The sequence below is a fragment of the Bos javanicus genome, chromosome 5, assembly GCF_032452875.1.
Source record: "Bos javanicus breed banteng chromosome 5, ARS-OSU_banteng_1.0, whole genome shotgun sequence".
Taxonomy (NCBI): Eukaryota; Metazoa; Chordata; class Mammalia; order Artiodactyla; family Bovidae; genus Bos; species Bos javanicus.
The window spans coordinates 113,762,984-113,782,112 of NC_083872.1; the positions used below are offsets into that span (position 1 = coordinate 113,762,984).

The 19,129-nt window shown below is 56.3% G+C and overlaps 1 protein-coding gene across 12 annotated transcripts in view; it reads right to left on the bottom strand.

Annotated features, from left to right (window-relative positions):
• Positions 1–8,723: 8,723 nt before the first annotated feature.
• The window catches only part of NFAM1 (NFAT activating protein with ITAM motif 1), a 37,506-nt gene continuing 27,100 nt past the window's right edge, over positions 8,724–19,129 (bottom strand). For 9 of the 12 annotated variants that reach the window (XM_061418738.1, XM_061418731.1, XM_061418730.1 and 6 more), the window contains 2 exons: positions 10,537–10,623; positions 9,233–10,338 (listed from right to left, as the gene is read on the bottom strand). In XM_061418738.1, coding sequence (XP_061274722.1) covers positions 10,261–10,338; positions 10,537–10,623 — 165 coding nt within the window. In that variant the 3' untranslated portion in view covers positions 9,233–10,260. Of the gene's footprint in view, positions 9,188–9,232; positions 10,339–10,536; positions 10,624–14,816; positions 15,098–19,129 lie in introns of those variants that run through there. The other 3 variants (XM_061418732.1, XM_061418729.1, XR_009736726.1) reach the window with 2 other exon arrangements.

Sequence of the window (19,129 nt, forward strand, 5' to 3'; positions counted from 1 at the left end):
ACACAAAGCAACGCCCTCCCATAGGAAGCAGGAGACTGTGGGGCTGCTGGAGCAAGTGGGGGACATTTGAGGCTGGATCCTGACTCGTTCCCAGGAAGCCAGAGTAGGGGGTCTTGAAAGGCCTGAGCCCCCAGAGCCTTTCTTACCCACCCAGACACTAAGAGGGTGGCTGTGAACCAACCCAGACACTAGTGTTCCCACCCTTCTCTCCCCACTGGGCTCAGTCCCTGCCCACTGCTTGGAAGGTCCTGGGCCCCACGTGGTCAGAGCTGTCTAGCCTAGACTAGAGGCAACGGAGGAAAGGCATCGCTGAGCCGGCCGAGGCATCCCCTGGCAGTGATAGAGGCTTCTGGGATGAATTATCAGAACCACCCTACCAAGGCTCATGGCCCCTGCCGTGCGCTCCACAGGCCCGCATCAGCATCATTGATTGATTAGAGCTTCTGACAGCCTCCACGGCTGGGAGGTGGGGTGAGAGGCCACTGCTGGCCCATCTGATGTGTCCAGGCTTTGCCTCCAGCAGCCCAGCTCAGAGCTTGCCTCTTCCCATCAGACAAAAGGGAGCTGCCTTTCCAACAGTTGCACTTTCATCGCCCTGCCCTTCCTGGGTGTGGAGGCAGCTACCTGTCTTTCCCAGTTTTCACGTATGTAACATGGGTCACGAACTAATTACAGGTGCTGGAAATTGGAGGGGAAAAAATCATTCTCCCTTTTCCAGCAAGAACCAGCGCTAGGGCTTCCCTGGTGGCTCAGTGCATAAGAATCCACCTGCCCACGTGGGAGGCAGTTTCCGTCCCTGGTCTGGGAAGTTCCTACATGCTGCGGGGCAACTAACCCTGTGCTCCACAGGTCAGAAGCCACAAACTACGGAAGCCTACTGCTCCAGAGGCCACGCTCCCCAACAGGAGAATGAGAAGCTCGTGCACCACAGCTGGAGAGCTGCCCCTGCTCCCTGCAACTAGAGACAAGCCTGCAGTGAAGACCCAGCACGGCCAAAAAAAATAAACAATTTTTTTTTTTTTTAAGAAGAGCCAGCTCTAAATCACCAGCAGAGGAAAATTTGCATTTATTCTTTAAACAAATTGCTCTTAGGCTCTTGAGTCAGACAGAAAGAGACAAGTAAAGTGAAAGTCGCTTAGTCGGGTCCGACTCTTTGCAACCCCCTGGACTGTCCATGGAATTCTCTAGGCCAGAATACTGGAGTGGGTGGCCTTTCCCTTCTCCAGGGAATCTTCCCAACCCAGGGATTGAGCCCAGCAAGGGGTTTGCCATATTCAGGAAGCTCAAGCCTCCTGGGGATGTGTGTGAACCGATTCAATGCAAGGAGGTCAGAGCAGTCAGAGAGATGAAGAAACTGCTTGGTGGGGGAGGGAGTGTTCCGGAAGGCTTCCTGGAAGAGGTGGCATTTGAGCAGGAACTCCAGCTCAGGATCAGAGGTGGGGAGTTTGGCACTAGGGGTAGCAGCAGCTGTGATTGAAGCATGGAAAGGACTTGGGGTGACTTTGGGCCAGTGGGAGCTGGTCAGAAAGGAGGCTGATGGACTCTATGAGGACAGAACTGTCTCTTATTCCAGCCCCAGGACAGGGCCTGGCACATAGTCAGAGCTGGACAAATATTGAAGGAATGAAGGAGTCATAAGAGCTGAGGGGTCAAGCCCCCCACCTGTGGACAGCGGAAGGCACTATGAGCTTTTTCCAGGTTGTAAGGCAGGGCTCCAACTTCATCCTTTCTCATGTGGATGTCCATTTCTCCCAGCACTGTTAATTGAAAAAGCTGTTCTTCCCATTGAATTATCTTAGCCTGTTTATTGAAATGAATTGACCATAAATGTTAAGTACTGCAGGGTTTTTGAGAGGGGAGGGACATGGTCAGATCTGTGTTATAGGAAGATCAGTTTGACGGCAGAGACCGGGATGGGCTGGAAAGAGGAGGGGTGGAGACTCTACAGGTAGGCTTGAGGGAGGGAGAGAGGGGGGACTGGGGAGAAAAGCAGTTCCCAGATCATCTGGGGTGGGGTGGGGGGACCTTGGTGGGGAGCCAGGTACAGAGATCTGCTGGAATGTAGCATACACGAGGGAATCGGGATGGGGGTGAGGGGATGATGGAGGAAAAAGCCTGGGCTCCTTATTCTCTCAAGATCCACAAAGTGCTAAAATTAAACCCTCTCCAGATATAGCCACTGTGAGTGAGTTTTCAGGTAACGAGAGGATTGCAAGTGAAAAACAATGCCAATTACAGCAGCATTACCCCAGATTATAAGGCTTCCAAGAAGTGGCTCATACCTCCAGGCAGGCTGTGCCTGGAAATTTCCAGGGGAGGTTTGGGATCCAAGCATGCAGGCCACCTGAAAACCACATTGGGTACCGGCTGCTGGACAGGCCTGGCCTCTCCCCATACTGACCTGCCTTCATTTCCCCAAGGAAATAGAGCACGGAGGAACAGAAGGACCCCCGTATTCCCACAGTTCTGAGCAATATTCTTAAGAAAATTTGTCCCTTCATGGGCACCCCCTGCCCAGCCCTGGGGGCACAGAGTCCCTCACTGGCTCTTTTCTGCTTCCCCCGCTGCCCACTCCCCTGCACAGAGCTGGAGCCAGCCCAGCACTGCCCTTCTGCATTAAGTGACCTTTAGCCAGGCAGCTGCTCTGAATCCTAGCTTCTGCTTCTGTAAAATAGGGAGATAAGCCCCCTCCCTTTGTGGCGTGTTTTCAGGATTAAACGAGATATTGTAGATAAAGAGCCTGAGCCGTAGAAGTCAGGACAACCTCCACGCATGGCAATTTGGCAGTGTCTGTTAAAACAGTTAATGTCCACGCCCTGGGCCCCAGCAATTTCTTCCCAACATTTCTCGTGGAGAAAGTTTTGCAGATATGTCTGAGGGTGTTTTCTGTGATACCTCCTGTAAGACTGGAAAATCATAAACAACTGGAAAGGGCATTAATCGGGGCCTGATTGAATTAGGATCCATCAGTCCTGCAGACCCCTTCGCTGTAATTAAAGAGGCTGGCAGTTCCTATGTGCCATCACATAGGACAGATCCCTGCCACGTGGGGCTGCACAAAGCAGGAGCAAACAACACCTACAGCTGATTCCGTTTCAGGTTCTCGGAACCCCACACAAGTACTATATATTTTATGTTCGTGTATACGCATTTGTGCATATGGCTGCCATAAACGCACCCTGGAAGAAGAGAATATGACCAAATGACCCAGTGGTTACTTCCAGGGAGGGGACTGGGTTGGAGGTTTGGGAGGTGGCAAGAACAACAAAGAGAATTTCACTTTGCTGGAGTGTAAGTGTTTCACTGTAGTATATGCCTGTGTCCGCTGCAGAGATACACTCATACAAAACACCCTCCGGCACCAAGTGCAGACAATCGTGATGGCTAGCCTGACCCACACTAACCTTGGGCTTCCCAGGTGGCTCAGTGCTAAAAGAATCCACCTACCAATGCAGGAGCCACCAGAGATTCAGGTTCGATTCCGGGTTGGGAAGACCCCCCCTGGAGGAGGAAATGGCAACCCATTCTAGTATTCTCGCCTGGAAATATCCCTTGGACAGAGGAGGAGCTTGGTGGACTACATACAGTCCATGGGTCGCAAAAGAGCCATACAGGACTGAGCACATAACCAAAGAGGGCTGACCCATGTGCCATCAAGGCTCAGAGGCCACAATTCTGAATGTAGGTCAAGGGAGGCACCCTGGGAAGGAAGGCGTCTCAGTGCCTCCCGCCAATGTCCCCAGCTCTCAGAGTCTGGGTTCTGACTGGGGAAGCCCCTCAGGGGGGCAAATGATATCCCCTGGCGGGCCGGAGTGAGGATGCTGTCAGCCTAGCTGGACCAAGGCCACAGCCCACCCCTCCCTGCTGAGCGGTCTGCCAAGAAAACTAGTGAACGACATAAAAATCCATCCTGGAAATCCCAGAGGCATCCTTGGAACGGAGTGTGGCCTTTAAATTAGAATGTAAGGGGGCGGGGGGAAAGGCAGATTTGCCTGTAGCTTGATTTCAGGTGAGTGAGGGCTGGTGGCTAAAAGGCAACAGCTGTGCCTGGTCGCGGCCCCCACACCGAGGTCCCGCCCCCCACACCGAGGTCCCGCCCCCTACACCGAGGTCCCGCCCCCTACACCAGGGTCCCGCCCCCCACACCAAGGTCCTGCAGCTTGCTGTGAAGGAGACCCCAGCCCCACCAAGGCTTCCAGTGTAACCAGCACGGGTTCCCATGGAAACTCTGCTTTGCAGAATCCTTTGGAAATCGTTCCCCAGGAGGGGAAAGCACTTCTCACACCCACTTTGTGTTCCTGGGCTTGGTTTCCAGGAATGCTTGTCTTTAAGTGCTGCAAGGAACAGGAGCCCAAGGAGGGCTGGAGGCTGAAAGCGGCCCAAAGGAGCTGAATGGACCGTTTCTAAGCCACTACCCTGGAGACGCCATGGAGGCTGAGGGTGTGGGCCATACTGAGAGGTTTCAGACGCCCAGAGGTGCCAAAGGGTGGCGGGGCTGTGACCTAGAGTTGGCAGGAAACCCTGGGTCGGAGCTGGGTGGGTCAGGCAGAGAGAGGGCCAGCAGCTGAGGCCCTGGCACACATCCGCTCGCCTCTGTGCGGTGGCTCGGGGCACCGTCCGGGCAGCAGGAGGCAGTGCCCGCGGCCGCCGTCAGGGGCTGCCCCAGGCTGCTTCTACCAGCTCTAGGCCCTGGGGTCCACCCTCAGGATGGCTGCCATCCACCCTTCTGCTGTAAGGCTCCCTTTCAGGTGGGCTCACTGTGGCTCCTCAGCGCCTCCCATCGGGCATCTTCCTTGCTGATTAAGAGCCTCTCTCCCTCTCTGGCCCCCCTCAAGACCTCTCCTGGGCCCGGCACACACACACGTCTCCGTTTGCCTTGTCCCACCATCTCAAGGCCCCTCCTGGTCCTGGAACAACACACACACACACACATCTCCGTTTGCCTTGTCCCCCCTTCTCAAGGCCCCTCCTGGGCCCGACACACACACACACACACACACACACACACACACACACACATCTCCGTTTGCCTTGTCCCCCTTTCTCAAGGCCCCTCCTGGGCCCGACACACACACACACACACACACACACACACACACACACACACCTCTCTCTGTTTGCCTTGTCCCCGCATCTCAAGGTCCCTCCTGGGCCCGCCACGCGCGCGCGCACGACACACACACACGCACACATCTCCGTTTGCCTTGCCCCCCCTCAAGGCCCTTCCTGGGCCCAGCGCACACACATACACACACACACACACCTCTCTGTTTGCCTTGTCCTCCCATCTCAAGGCCCCTCCTGGGCCCGCCGCGCACACACACACACACACGCACACGCACACCTCTCTGTTTGCCTTGTTCCCCCATCTCAAGGCCCCTCCTGGGCCCGGCACATACACACACATACACGCACACCTCTCTGTTTGCCTTGTTCCCCCATCTCAAGGCCCCTCCTGGGCCCAGCACGTGCACACACACACACACACACACACACACACACGTCTCCGTTTGCCTTGTCCCCACTCCCAGGTCCTCCCTGTAGGGGAACCAAAGAGGGGGTCTCCACCCCCAGGGAGGCCCACCCCTCATTTAATGGCCCCCTCCCCTGCACTGCGCAGTGGCAGCCGGTTTTTCCTGAAGGCTGAGAGAAGGAAACACACACCCGCTGTGCCTCCGCAGAGCAGGGAGTTCCCCATCTGTCCGCTCCGAGCGGCGCCCGACGTCCTGATTGTCACTGAAGCCGGGGCTCAGGTGGAAGTGGCTGCTTGGAGCTGGAGCTGGGGTTCAAGAGAGGCGAAGGCAGCTCCTCCCTCCTCTTCTCCACGCACTCAGCGTCCACTCAAGCCTGCCCTCCAGGAGCTCAGTTCCAGGCTCCTCTGCCCCTCCTCCCCACCACAGCCACCTGCACCCCCCGCCCTGCAGTCATCTGCTGCCCCTTACCCCTGCCCGGCCTGTCTCTGCAGTCCTGGCTCAGTCCTGGGGGCTGGAGGATGGGGGGCTTGGTCTTCCTGGCCCCAAGTAGGGGGTCCCAGAACATTCTCTTCTGAGCATGCCCCCTCCCCCTCCCTGCCTCTCTCCTCACTCACTGAAGACCCCAGCGAGCACCCAGCTCGGCCACCACTGACATCTGTGTCCACAAGAAGGGTGATGGGGGACTGCCCTGGTGGTCCAGTGGCTAAGACTCTGATCTCTCAATGCTGGGGCCCTGGGTTTGATCCCTGGTTGGGGAACTAGATCCCACATGCCGCAACTAAGGCCCTGTGAGCCAAATAAATAAAAATTAATATTAAAAAAAGGTGACACGTCGGTCCCTGAGGGCCTCACAGGCCGCCTGGAAGAGCTGGCATTTTGCTCCAGGTGAGGTGGGGACCATGTAAGGTTTTGAGCCCAAGGAAGGTCAAGGTCCCATGTACCTCTCACCAGGATCCTTCAGCTGCCTCATGGACAGGGGACTGCGGGGCCTGGGCCAGGGCGGGGGGTCGCTGTCCCTCCTGGCTCCCTGCATTATCCCCGGGGCCTGGCCAGGCGGCCTCCTCCTGCTCTCACTGGCTTCGGCTTTTCCCAGAGTGGCTCCGCGGCCCCGTGGGCAGTGTTCTGCCTCACCCCGACCCCAGCTCTGGCCTCTGCGTCGGGCCGTGGGAGTCAGGAGACTGGAGGGCAGCTTTGCTCAAGGCAGTTTTCCTCCTTAAACAGTTTGTTAAACCGCCTTCTGGGGGGGCAGGGGCCTCTGCGTCCCCCACCCCCACCCCAGCCCCATAATCCAGTTCAGAGCTCTCATTGCTGTGCTCGGAGGCTGGGCCTGGAACCGAGCTGGGAGGATGTGGACTGTCCTGTGAGCCCGGCGGGGCCTGTGAGCCCAGGGGGGGTCCTGTGAGCCCAGGGGGTCCCATGAGCCCGGGGGGGTCCTGTGAACCTAGGGGGTTCCTGTGAGCCCGGCGGGGCCTGTGAACCCAGCGGGCCATGAGCCTGAGGGGGTTCCATGAGCCCGAGGGGGTCCTGTGAACCCAGGGGGGGTCCTGTGAGCCCAGGGGGTCCCATGAGCCCGGCAGGGTGGGGGGAGTCCTGTGAGCCCAGCGGGGCCCGTGAACCCAGCAGGCCCTGTGAGCCGGGGGCGGGGTGTCCTGTGAGTCCAGGACGGGGGGTCCCGTGAGCCTGGGGGGAGTCCCATGAGCCTGGGGGCAGGGTTTCTGTGACCCCAGGGAGGCCCCATGAGTCTGGGGGGGTGGTCCTGTGAACCCAGGGGAGTCCTATGAGCCCAGGAGGGGGGGTCCTGTGAGCCCAGGGGGTTCCTGTGAGCCCAGGAGGGGGGTCCTGTGAGCCCAGGAGGGGGTCCTGTGAGCCTGGCTGGGGGGCTCCCATGAGCCTGGGGGCAGGATTCCTGTGAGCCCAGGGAGGCCCCATGAGTCTGGGGGGAGGGTCCCATATGTCTGAGGGGGGTCCTGTGAACCCAGGGGGGTCCTATGAGCCCAGGAGCAGGGTCCCGTGAGCCCAGGGAGGGTCCTGTGAGCCCAGGCAGGGTCCTGTAAGCCCAGGGGGGTCCTGTGAGCCTGGGGAGGTGGTATGAGCCTGGGGAGAGGGTCCCGTGAGTCCAGGGGGGGTCCTGTGAGTCCAGGGGTGGGGGGCCCCTGCTGCCCTAGCAGAGGGACTGGGGCTTCTTCTGGACGTCGGTCTACGGCCCTGGGCCCGCTCCCCCAGCCCTTCTATCCCTGCAGGGCCTGGGCTGGGGTGGGTACTGACCTGCTGAGCAGACACTGTTGCCCATAACCACCCTCGCAGGCAGGCTGGGGTTTGGGCGCCCAGGCCCCTGAGGGACCTCTGGGGCAGCCCTGGGTGTGGGGAAGGAGTACGGGCAAGCAGGGGAGGTGAGGAGGGGAGCGGGGGAGCAGGGGAGGAGGGTGCAGAGCCTGGCAGCCCGGTGCTCCCAGCCTCAGCCCTGGTCGGCCCACGAGACGGGGTGCCACGGGCGCAGCTGAAGGTGAAACAACGGGTCACAGGAACACGCTCGGGCAGCAGAAAGGGCTCAGGATCAGACACTGAGGAGCCGCGGGCCTGAGCTTCTGCCTCACTAAGGGCCCCTCTGTGCTCCCCAGGGACAGCCCCAGGAACCAAGCCATGCAGCTAGGCAGGGATGGACAGGGGTGGCCTCGGGCAGCTGGGCAAGCAGGGAAGGGACTGGTCTGCCCCGATCCCCAGGGGGCAGGGCTGGAGCCTAAGGCAGATGAAGAGGAGGAGGAGGGAGGGGTGGGGACAGGCCAGGTAGAGGGGGCTCCGGGGAACCGGGCTGCAGGGTGGACTGAGGCACCGCTGAGGCCCTGGGGGTGGGGAGCTTTGAGGAGTGGGGCATTGGGAGGCAGCAGTTGGCATGCTGAGTGTCGGGGGCAGGCTGAAGGGTAAACAACCTTGGGGTCCCCGCCCCTTGGGGGGAGGCAGACCCTGAAGTCAGTGCTGAGGAGGCAGAGAGCGTCAGTCTGTCTGGCCCCTGTCTTGCCAGCACCCTCCTCCCTACCCCCTGATGCCCAGATCTCCCTCCTCACTTGCATGTGCCCTGACCCTCCCAGCCTCAGGCCCCCAGACCGATGACCACCTCCTGGGCCTCCAGCTTGGTCTCTCAGCCCAGCCTCCACATGGTTCATTCTCGCTCACACCCTGTACCTCCTGTGCCGGCCCCCGGTTCCACTTTGCACAGCTGCTTTGTCTTTGGCCTAACCGGGGGTGGGGGCCTTTTGTATAGTTGCTCTTTTATTCATCTACTCTGCGATGCGTGTGCACACAGTACTGGGTCCCTGCTGGAACCTCCTGGTGGTTCAGGCTGGTACAAGAGAGCCTGAGTGTCCCTAGAGGGTGAGGAGGGCCCCAGGGATGGGAGGTGTCCAAGAGGGCCCTTGGAGATGGAGGGAGTGCCCACCTGCAGAGGGAACAGCTTGGGCAGAAGCCTGGAGACGTGGCACACTTGAGGGGCATGACTGGGCTGCGGAACGGGCGTGGGGGCCAGCCTCTTAAATGTGGGAGTGAGGTGATGGGGTACCCAGCAGCCTCACTTCTAATACAGATCAAGTTCCCTGGAGGGAGAGGCTGCCCCAGGGCCTCTGATCCAGGGCAAGATCTGTGGGCAGGCAGAGCTCATCCTAGAGATTTTCATAGACCAGGTTAAATTCACCATCACCCTCAAATTTATGCTGTTTCTCCTGGAAAGGAAAAAAGAAAGAAATGAACAGTAGGGAGGGGAAAGATAAATTTGCACTAATTTAGTTTTGGGCAAAGGAGACAAATAGGTGGCTTTCTAAGTAGCTTTGACCGGGAGCCCTGTTCTTGTCCCCAAGCCCACCTCACCAGCCTCCTCTCCTGTCCTCCCACCCCACGCCTGCTCTCTGCTCTCCAGCCCCACAGGCCCCTTCTTTCCTGCCTTAGGCCTCCCCAGATGCTCTTCTCTCCTCTTGGGGTGCTCCCAGGACCCTATCTGTTCCCTGATGACCTCCTCCTCACTCTACAGAGCTCAGCTTAGCACACCAAGAGCCCCCTCCTCAACTCTGGGCTAGTCCCTCCCCAGAGCCCACCATTCACAGATGTTTCTATGTGTCTGTAAGAATCCATGACTGTTCCTGCAGACCCGGGGATGCTGGGGAACTGGGACAGGGTCTAGTTGTCCTGGTCAGGACCTCAGGGCCTGGCATACAGTGGTCACTCCCTGGGATGGCCCAGACAACCTTGGGGGTCCCAGGGTGGGGAAGCCTTGCCTCCAGTCACAGCCTAGTTCAGAGATGACCGTAGAAAGAGCTTTGAGAATAGGAGATTCAACAGAGTCGGCCTATGCTAGGGGGCCCAAGCACCTGCCCCCCACTTCCTGATGGTTCTTCCAAGGTTCCCAGCCACGGTCCTTGAGCCCCTTGCACTTGATGGTGTCCAGAGCTCTGGTATAGATGCTACTTAACTTGGAACTCATTTGAATTCATGGGCAGTTGGTTTTTCAGGAAAGTGTCACGCATCCACTTGACAGATGAGCAGACTGAGGTTTAAGAGAGACTCATGATCGAGGGATGTGCCTTAGCCCCCTTCATGATAAAATAAAGCCCTGTCCAGGCCTGCCCCTGCTGCCGCCAGCACAATCCCCAGCCACCTTCAGCCTGGGGACAGCGAGAAGCCTCACACCCCTGCCTGACTGACCAGCGTAGACGCTCTAGCGTGCCCAGCGGTGGTTACGCTTGCTCCCTTGCACGGCGCCTACTGGGTCGCAGTACCATCTGCAATCCTCATGGCAAGTCTAGGAGGTGAATGTTCTCAGGGTCCTCAGCTTACAGATGTGGGCACAGAGCTTAGCCGCTTGGCCAGGGCGGCAGAGCTGGAAAGGGGTGGTGCCGGGGTGGTGGGTAAACCCACCAAGCCTCCTAAGCACCAGGTCAGCCGCCTCGGGCAGGGCTCTGCTTCAGCAGTGGGTGGCTCACCCCCACCCCCGGCACATGGCAGGCACTTCCCAGATGAGGGGCAGGACACACGGAAGGAGTGGAGGAGCCAGGCCCGCTGCCCCGGCCCTGCGTACCTGGGACAGCAGGCCCTGGGAGGTGGGCGGGCTGCTGGCTTCACTCTGGATGCGGTCGTAGACCTCGGTCTCGCGGCGCTGTAGGTCCTGCAGGAGACCGTGAGGTCAGGGGATGCCCGTGGTGCCCAGTCTCACTCCTCTCGGTCACACGGCCGCGCCTTTGCACCCACCGTTCCCTCTTGGGGCCGTCTCACCCTCCCCCGTTTGCACACTGCCACTCCTCTGGGTGCCCCCTGCCGCCCCCTCCCACCACCTCAAGCCTCTCGTAGAGCCTGTGCTCAGCCCAGCGGGCTCTCCAGGCCTCCAGCTCGCTGGCAAGAGGAAGGGCCCTGGCCCACACTCACTGTCCCTGCCTGTCCTCAGGGCCTCAGGCACCTGGCAGCCAGCAGTCCCCCGACGTGACTCCTATGGCCAAGGCTTCAATAGGAGCTCTGTGAACATCCCCCCTCACTCCCTGGACCAACATCCCTCCACCCCTCTAGGTCTCCCTTGACCCCTCCCACCAGCCTGTGCTCACAAAGGACCTAGGCTCACACTGGAATCACACTCCTCTCCTGCAGAGGGGCTTGGTCTGTCTCTAGGTCACCATGGCTGCGGTTGGGACCCTTGGAGAACAACCCTGAATGAGCTGTGGTGACAGGGCTCCTCGCTCACCTGGGTGTGTGTCTTAGGGCCACACTGACTCTTGGTCCAGCTATGAACAGCCTGACCAGAGGCCTCAGGGTGGTATTAATAAAAAGAAATGATTTCTTGTTTGAAATCAGACAAGATTAGGCTCAACTCTCGGCTCTGACATCTGCCAGCCACAGGCAACCGGGAGCCTTCCTGTGCCTCAGTTTCCTCATCTGTAAAATGGGGATAACTGTGTCCATCTTGCAGGCTCAGTGGATGACTATATGAGATATTGTGCACGAAGGGCCCAGCACAGGGTCTAGTGAGTCACATGTGCTTAATAACGATTGAATGATCATCAAGGGGGGCTTGGTGCCTCCCTGCTCTCTCTGCAGTCACAGCCTAGACCCTCCCTCAAACCCTGATGGGCACCAGGGTGGATGCTGCTCCTTGGGAACTGTTGGAGCAGAGCCACCAACAGCCTAAGCAAGAGGCAGGAACCTTTCCTTCCCACGTGTACATGTCATATGGATGCCGGCTGGTTGCCAAGGAGGTGGTTTCCCTGGCAACAGGCAAGCAGGGGTTGCTGAGGAAGGCTGGAGAGACAGGTGGTACTCTGAGGCAAGAGAAGGGAGGGGAGGTAAAGAGGGGTGGGAGGAGGCTCCGAAGCAGCGGGGCATGAAAACCTGTGTAATAAACCATTTGGCACTTGGGAGACCCTCACTTCAAGGGCATCACACACAGGGATGCTGCCCTAGGGACCTCCGAGTCAGAAAGAGGGAGGGTCTTGGAAGAGGGGCTTCCGACCTGCCTGTGGGAGCAGGGAGGCCCCGGGGAGGATCCCCAATTCCATTGAAAGGCATCTTCTGAGACCTGCTCTGGCCTGTTGGGCTCTCACACCTGCCCAAAGCACCAGCCACCGCCAGCAAGCCTGATACACGGGGTGTGGGTCTCCCCAGCGGCCCTGGCCCCCACCCTCCATCCACCCAGTCCTGGATCTCCAAAGATCTGACAGCCGCCCTCCCACCAACCTGGATGTTCCTGGTCACAGAGAGAAGCAAGAAAAAGGGCCTCTTTGCCGACATGCTGGCAGAGGACCAGATCTCGGGGCCCCCAGAGGGTCCCCTTCTCCCTCAGGTCCAGTGCCCATGGGCCGCCCACCACATATCAGCCCAGAGATGCCCGGAGCTGTCTGAGGTCTCACAGCTCCTCCTGCCCTCTGTGCTGTGTGCTCCCACGGGCCTGGGCACACTGCTAAGTGATTTCCAAGCCAGAGAAGAGCATCCTGACCCGGGGGCCCCGCAGGCCTCTGACCCACCCTGGCGGTTGTCAGGCTGTGGGCAGGAGCAGCTGCAGGGCTGAGGACAGGACGGCTGCAGAAGCTGCTGCCAATTAGCAGCTGCTGAGTGAAGCCTTTGACAAGCCCTGACCTGCTGGGCTGCATCTGCATGCCGGCTGTGACCTGCATCACTAGGCTGTGAAATGCAGGCAACCTTGTCAACAGGATACCTTCTTGGCCTTCCGGGGAGGGGGTGATGGGGGCCGCCTCCCTCCGCCGGGAGAAGGCCAGGCCTCTGAACCGGCTGCCGGGCTGGGCTGGGCTGCTGCTGTGCTGTCAGGGCTGGCCTGGGCAGCGCTGGGGTGTGCCACGCTGCTGTGCTGTGCTTTGGGCTGAGGCTGGGCCGGGCTGGGCCACTCGTCTGGGATCCAGCCCCCCCGAGCCCTTTGCCTCCTGCCGCCCTGTATGGACAGTGGTGCTGAGCTGAGTGGTCATCAGCCCTGGCAGAGGGGTGAAGTCAGCGCCGAGGCCTTTGTCCGGGTGGGCTGAGGTCAGAAGTCAGCGGCCCTGGGCCAAGACCTAATCTGAGGGTCCTGGACATTGATTCCCCTAGTAATACCCACATCTGTCACCAAGGAAACACAAGAACTGTGTCTCATGGACACCTGAAATTTGCCTGATGCCCTCTGGGGGCTTCCCTTGTGGCTCAGCTGGTAAAGAATCTGCCTGCAATGCAGGAGACCTGTGTTTGATCCCTGGGTTGGGAAAACCCCTTGAAAAAGGGAAAGACTACCCACTCTGGTATTCTGGCCCAGAGAATTCCATGGACTGTAAAGTCCATGGGGTTGCAAAGAGTCGGACACGACTGAGCAACTTTCACTCACTTCACTCTGGGGGCAGATCCGGGAGCCCTGTTCAGCAAGAAGCGATACTTAGGAGGGACGGAGCACTTCTGCTCTAGGTCAGGATCCTGGCATGTCTGAAGCGAACGGCCCACGGCACTAACAGGAGTCCGGGAAGGCAGGGCTGGGCTAGGCCTCCAGTGAAGGCCTCATGTGCCAGCTAAGGAGCTGGCAGTGGGGAGTCACTGGAGGTTTCTGGGTGGGAAGCGATGGCATTAGGGGTGTGCTGGAAAGGCTCCTCTTCCTGCCAGGAGGAGCAGGAGGGCTGGAGGCTGAGCACGAGAATGAGGGCGCTGGACCAGGCGGAAGCTGGAGCAGAGCTGAGGGGAGGCATCCATGGTGCCCCACATTTGCCATGGAGTGCCCACTCTGCCCAGCACGGAGCCTCCAGGGAACCCCAGGCACCCGGGAGCTAAGAGCGGGCTTCCACTCAGCTGACTGCTGAGTGCCTGCTACATGCGGGGCCCTGGGGTCCCAGACAGACCACAGTCAGAAAGCAAACAGTGGTCGTAAGGGCCACGGAGAGACCTGGAGAAGGAAGGGAAGGAGGCTGGGTTACAGCAGGGGCAGGTGGGGGTGTTGAGGTGGGGGATGAGGAGGTCAGAAAGGCCTCCCTGCAAAGGTGCCCCCTGTGCAGGGAGATGGGAGCAAGGGAGGGGCCCCACGACAGCTCCAGACAGAACCCCGGAGAGGGGGGGCGCACACACAGCCAACACCAAGGCCCCACCACAAGATGGAGAAATCCACCTCACTAGACGGTCGTGAGTGTGATCCGCAGACCTCCAGCTCCAGGGATCATCAGCACTGACCCAGGGCCCGGCTGCTGGGCTCTGAGACCCAGCATTCGTGTGCACAGAGGCCACACCCCCGTGGGCTGCCCCAGCCAATGGCTGAGCCCAGCAGGGATGCCATCCCTGCCTCTCCCGCCCTGGGAGACCCCTGAGCCCCTCTGACCGGGCTCCCAGGGGCCTTGCTGAAGCGTCCATTGACTGTGCGCAGGTCAGCACATCCTCTCTGCCTTCCTTTGCCCTTTCCTTTACCCAGAACCAGATCTGCATCAGCTCTCCCAGTCGTTTCCATTTGCTCTCACAGGTGGTCCCCCGAATATCACTATCACACACTTACTCCTGCCCTGGTGTCTGCTTCTCAGAGGACCGAGGCTCACCAAGGGCTCAGAGCAGAGAGGGATGGGACCTATGTTTGGAGGGCGTGACTCCGCTGCTGCTGATCAGAGCACAGACGGTGGGGCTAGGGTAATAACGGGCCAGCTGATCAGAAACCAACTGCAGGAGGACTTCCCTGGTGGTCCAGTGGTTAAGACTCCACGTTCCCAACGCAGGGGCCCGGGTTCAGTCCCTGGTCAGGGCACTAGATGCCACAGCTAAGACCTGACACAGCCAAATATGAGAGAGAGAGAGAGAAAGGAAGGAAGAAAGAAGAAGAACCCAAATGGAGGGCTCCAGGCAAGAAATGGTGGTGGTACCCACCAGCATCAGCCCTGGAGGGTGAGAAGATTCAGATTCCGGATATGTCTGGAGTTAAGTTGTGCTGATAGACCTGACAGGAGCAGTGATGCAAGGAGACAAGGAAAGGACAGCTTCAGAATGTTTAGCCTGAGCAACAGGAAGGTGGAGCGATCACTCCCTGCATCAGGAGGACTGCAGGAAGAGGCAGTTCCATGGGTGAAGAACCGGAGACTGGTCTGAGAGAGAAGCTGATGAGGGGTCCAAACAGAGCTGGGTTCCGGCGTTCAGAGGTGGTGTCTGGGCTGAACATAGAAATGAGGGAGCTGTCAGAGTGTCAGATCAGATCAGATCAGATCAGTCGCTCAGTCGTGTCCGACTCTTTGCGACCCCATGAATCGCAGCACGCCAGGCCTCCATGTCCATCACCAACTCCTGGAGTTCACTCAGACTCACGTCCATCGAGTCAGTGATGCCATCCAGCCATCTCATCCTCTGTCGTCCCCTTCTCCTCCTGCCCCCAATCCCTCCCAGCATCAGAGTCTTTTCCAATGAGTCACCTCTTTGCATGAGGTGGCCAAAGTACTGGAGTTTCAGCTTCAGCATCATTCCTTCCAAAGAAATCCCAGGGCTGATCTCCTTCAGAATGGACTGGTTGGATCTCCTTGCAGTCCAAGGGACTCTCAAGAGTCTTCTCCAACACCACAGTTCAAAAGCATCAATTCTTTGGCACTCAGCCTTCTTCATAGTCCAACTCTCACATCCATACATGACCACGGGAAAAACCATAGCCTTGACTAGACGAACCTTTTTTGGCAAAGTAATGTCTCTGCTTTTGAACATGCTACCTAGGTTGGTCATAACTTTCCTTCCAAGGAGTAAGCATCTTTTAATTTCATGGCTGCAGTCACCATCTGCAGTGATTTGGAGCCCAGAAAAATAAAGTCTGACACTGTTTCCACTGTTTCCCCATCTATTTCCCATGAAGTGGTGGGACCGGATGCCATGTCAGAGTGTAGACGGTCTCAAAAGGTTGAGGCTGCATGAAATCACCCAGGGAGGGGAGAGAAGCTCAAAGAGAAAGGGCTCCAGGCCTGGATTCCAACGTTTAGAGGTCAGGATTCCTCTGGTTTCTAAGAAGGAACCAGTGAAGAAGGCTGAGGATGTATGACCGTGAGTCAGAGAGACATCACGGGAGGGTGGAATGTTCTGGAAGCAAGTAGAGAAAGTGTCCAGGAGGAGGGAGCGCTTGCTGGCCTCAGACACTGCAGCTCACCAAGGAAGAGGAGGACCCAGCGGACCACTGGGTTTAATATCGTGGAGGCCAACAGCGACCTTGAGAAGGAAGGCTTTGGTGGGCAGAGAGAACAGGTGGGCAGAAAGCCTAAGTGGGTCAGAAAGGAGAGAGAGAGAGAAAGTGAAGGCAGAATTTTGACAGACCTGTTAACAGGAGTCATGGAAAAAGAGCAGGGTCACTGGAGGGGCTGTGGGCTCAAAACGAGAAACTGAAGATGGAAGGAATCATAACATGTTTGCAAACTATACATGGAAAACAGTACATCAGCCCTATGTCAGATTATGGAACCAAGACTCAGAAAGTTTAAGTCGCAGAACTCATGAGCAAAAAAACTAAGCTTTGCACCCCAGTCTCTCTGGCTCAATCCAAATTCATGCTCCTTAATCGGTCAATTTTCACAGACAAACACACACACACACACGAATTGGAGTAGGATAGCCTTTTTTTTTGTCACAATATATCATGAGCATTTTCCCACATGAATAAAAAGCAAAAATTGACATAATTAGAAGGAGAAATATACAATCTACAATCATATGGGCAAATTTTAACTTGATTCACTTAACATCTAATAGACAAAAAGCCAATAAAGATATGGCATACTTTAACAACACAATCAACGAGCTTGACCTCTCTGTCACACAGAACACTCACTCACTCAGCCATGCACAATGCAAGTTCTTTTCAAATGCATTTGAAATGTAAGCTGACCTAAAGCAGATCTCTAAAGACCTCAAAGGATTGAAGTCATACAGAAGGTATTCTCTGATCACAACAGAATTAGTAAGAAATAAAAAACGAAACTAGAAAATAATTAAATATTTGAAAATCAAGCAAAACATTTCTAAAATAACTCATGGGGGAAGAAGGAAATCTCAGTGGGAAATTTAAACTGAACAATAACGAAAATATGGCATATGAAAATTTGTGGGATGCAGCTAAAGCCACTTTTAAAGGAAAGTTCATAGCTTTAAGTGCATGAATTAGAAAATCAGTGATCAAAATATCCAAAGAAAATAGAGGAGAGGGACTTCCCTGGTGATCCAGTGGCTAAGACTCTGGGCTCCCAATCCTGGGGGTTGAGTTCAATCCCTGGTCAGGGAATAGAACCTGCCTGCTGCAACTGAGAGTTGGAGTGCCACAACTAAGGATCCTGCACGTCACAACCAAGACCCAGATAAATAAATACAACACAAGGGAGAAGGCAAGTGGAGAGGGGAAGTACACAAAGGCCTCTTCCCGTGCACTGCCACCACTCCTATTCACCATCACTGTCTGAGGCAGCGCGGTAAGACAAGCAAATAAGAAATACAAGGTCTGAAGTTTAAAAAGAAAGAAATGAAACGTCTATCATTCATAGATGACATGGCTGGGGCCACAGAAAAAAAAAAAAAAAAGGAATTTACAGAGAAAGGATTAGAATTAATTAGTGAGTTCAGCCCTGGGTGTTCTTTGGAAGGAATGATGCTAAAGCCGAAACTCCAGTACTTTGGCCACCTCATGCAAAGAGTTGACTCATTGAAAAAGACTCTGATGCTGGGAGGGATTGGGGGCAGGAGGAGAAGGGGACGACAGAGGATGAGATGGCTGGATGGCATCACTGACTCGATGGACGTGAGTCTGAGTGAACTCCGGGAGTTGGTGATGGACAGGGAGGCCTGGCGTGCTGCGATTCATGGGGTCGCAAAGAGTCGGACACAACTGAGTGACTGAACTGAACTGAACTGAAACTGAAGTGAGTTCAGCTAGGTTACTCTTTATATAGTCAACATACAAAAATAAATCATATAAAAAATAATCAATCACATCTCAACTTACCAGCAATAGACAATTGGAAAATAGAATGGGCACAACACACATACCCTAAAGCCGCGTTATGAGTGTTAATAAGATGACAGGTGTACCACAGCTCCAGGCATGTAGTAAGTACTCAACTAACGACCCTGACGTCATCATCACACTTGTTCATGCCATTCTTACCTGCCCAGATCCAACCCTAGCTACTAGGGACAGTTCTCAAGGGCTGGCAGAGTCTGTGGCCTCTCTTCCCAGCTCCTTTCCAACCTTAAAGCCTCTTGAACCACCCAGCAACCTGGCAGGGCCATCGGACCTCTTCCCCACACTTCAGCAAAGTTAGCCTGAGTCTCAAAGAAGTCTAAACACAGGCAAGAAAGATGCTCCATGCAAAAGTGAGTCTCTTCCATTAAAAATAACCGTGGAGAAGGATATTTATTCATGTGAAAAGATGTTCATGAGATATTGTAACATGAACAAAAATAGCGGTACTACTCCAATTTTCTTTAAAAAAAGTGTGTGTGTGAGTGTGTGTATGGGTCTCTCAGTATGTGTTTACAGAAAAGACTGCAAGGTATAGAAGTCAATGTTACTAGTATTTATCCTGGAAGAAGATAGGTTTAGGAGGATGGTTATTTTCTTCTATTTGATATATATAGAAAGATCGTTGTGTGTGTGTGTGTGTGTGTATGGAGAGAGAGAAATGTTTTTATTTAACAGCTGACATCAGAATTCCTCCTAGGGAAAATACCATGATAAGCTGCTGGGAGAAAAGAGACTGTGGGGAAGTCTGGGGCCATGTAGGAAGCAGTGGCTGTTGGAAATTCCCTGGAGTGGGAGTGGGGGCACAGGCCCTGGGAGAGCTGGCAGTGTTGTGTCTCCTTTGGGGTCATCGGTGCTGCCCTGAAGGAACCCTGTCTTCGCCTCGTCCCCATCTACCTCATCCTTGATAATCAGGGTCATATTCTGAATACCCTCTGTGTGGGGATTTTTGGACATTGAGGAAAGACCCGTGCTTCATGTACGGGTCAGGGTGGTGGGGACAGGAACAGCTGGAGCTCGTACAGGCAGAGTCCCAGAACATGCCCTGGGGGACCCTGCAGGACCCCCGGCATGGCTGTGCACCTCCCAGGTGTGGAGCCAAGACCCACACCTGGTGGACCTGAAGGTCCCGTAGAGTTGAGACCGCAGCTGACATTGGGTAGCCTTTATTCTTCACTTTCTCAACAATGAGCATATGTTCCTC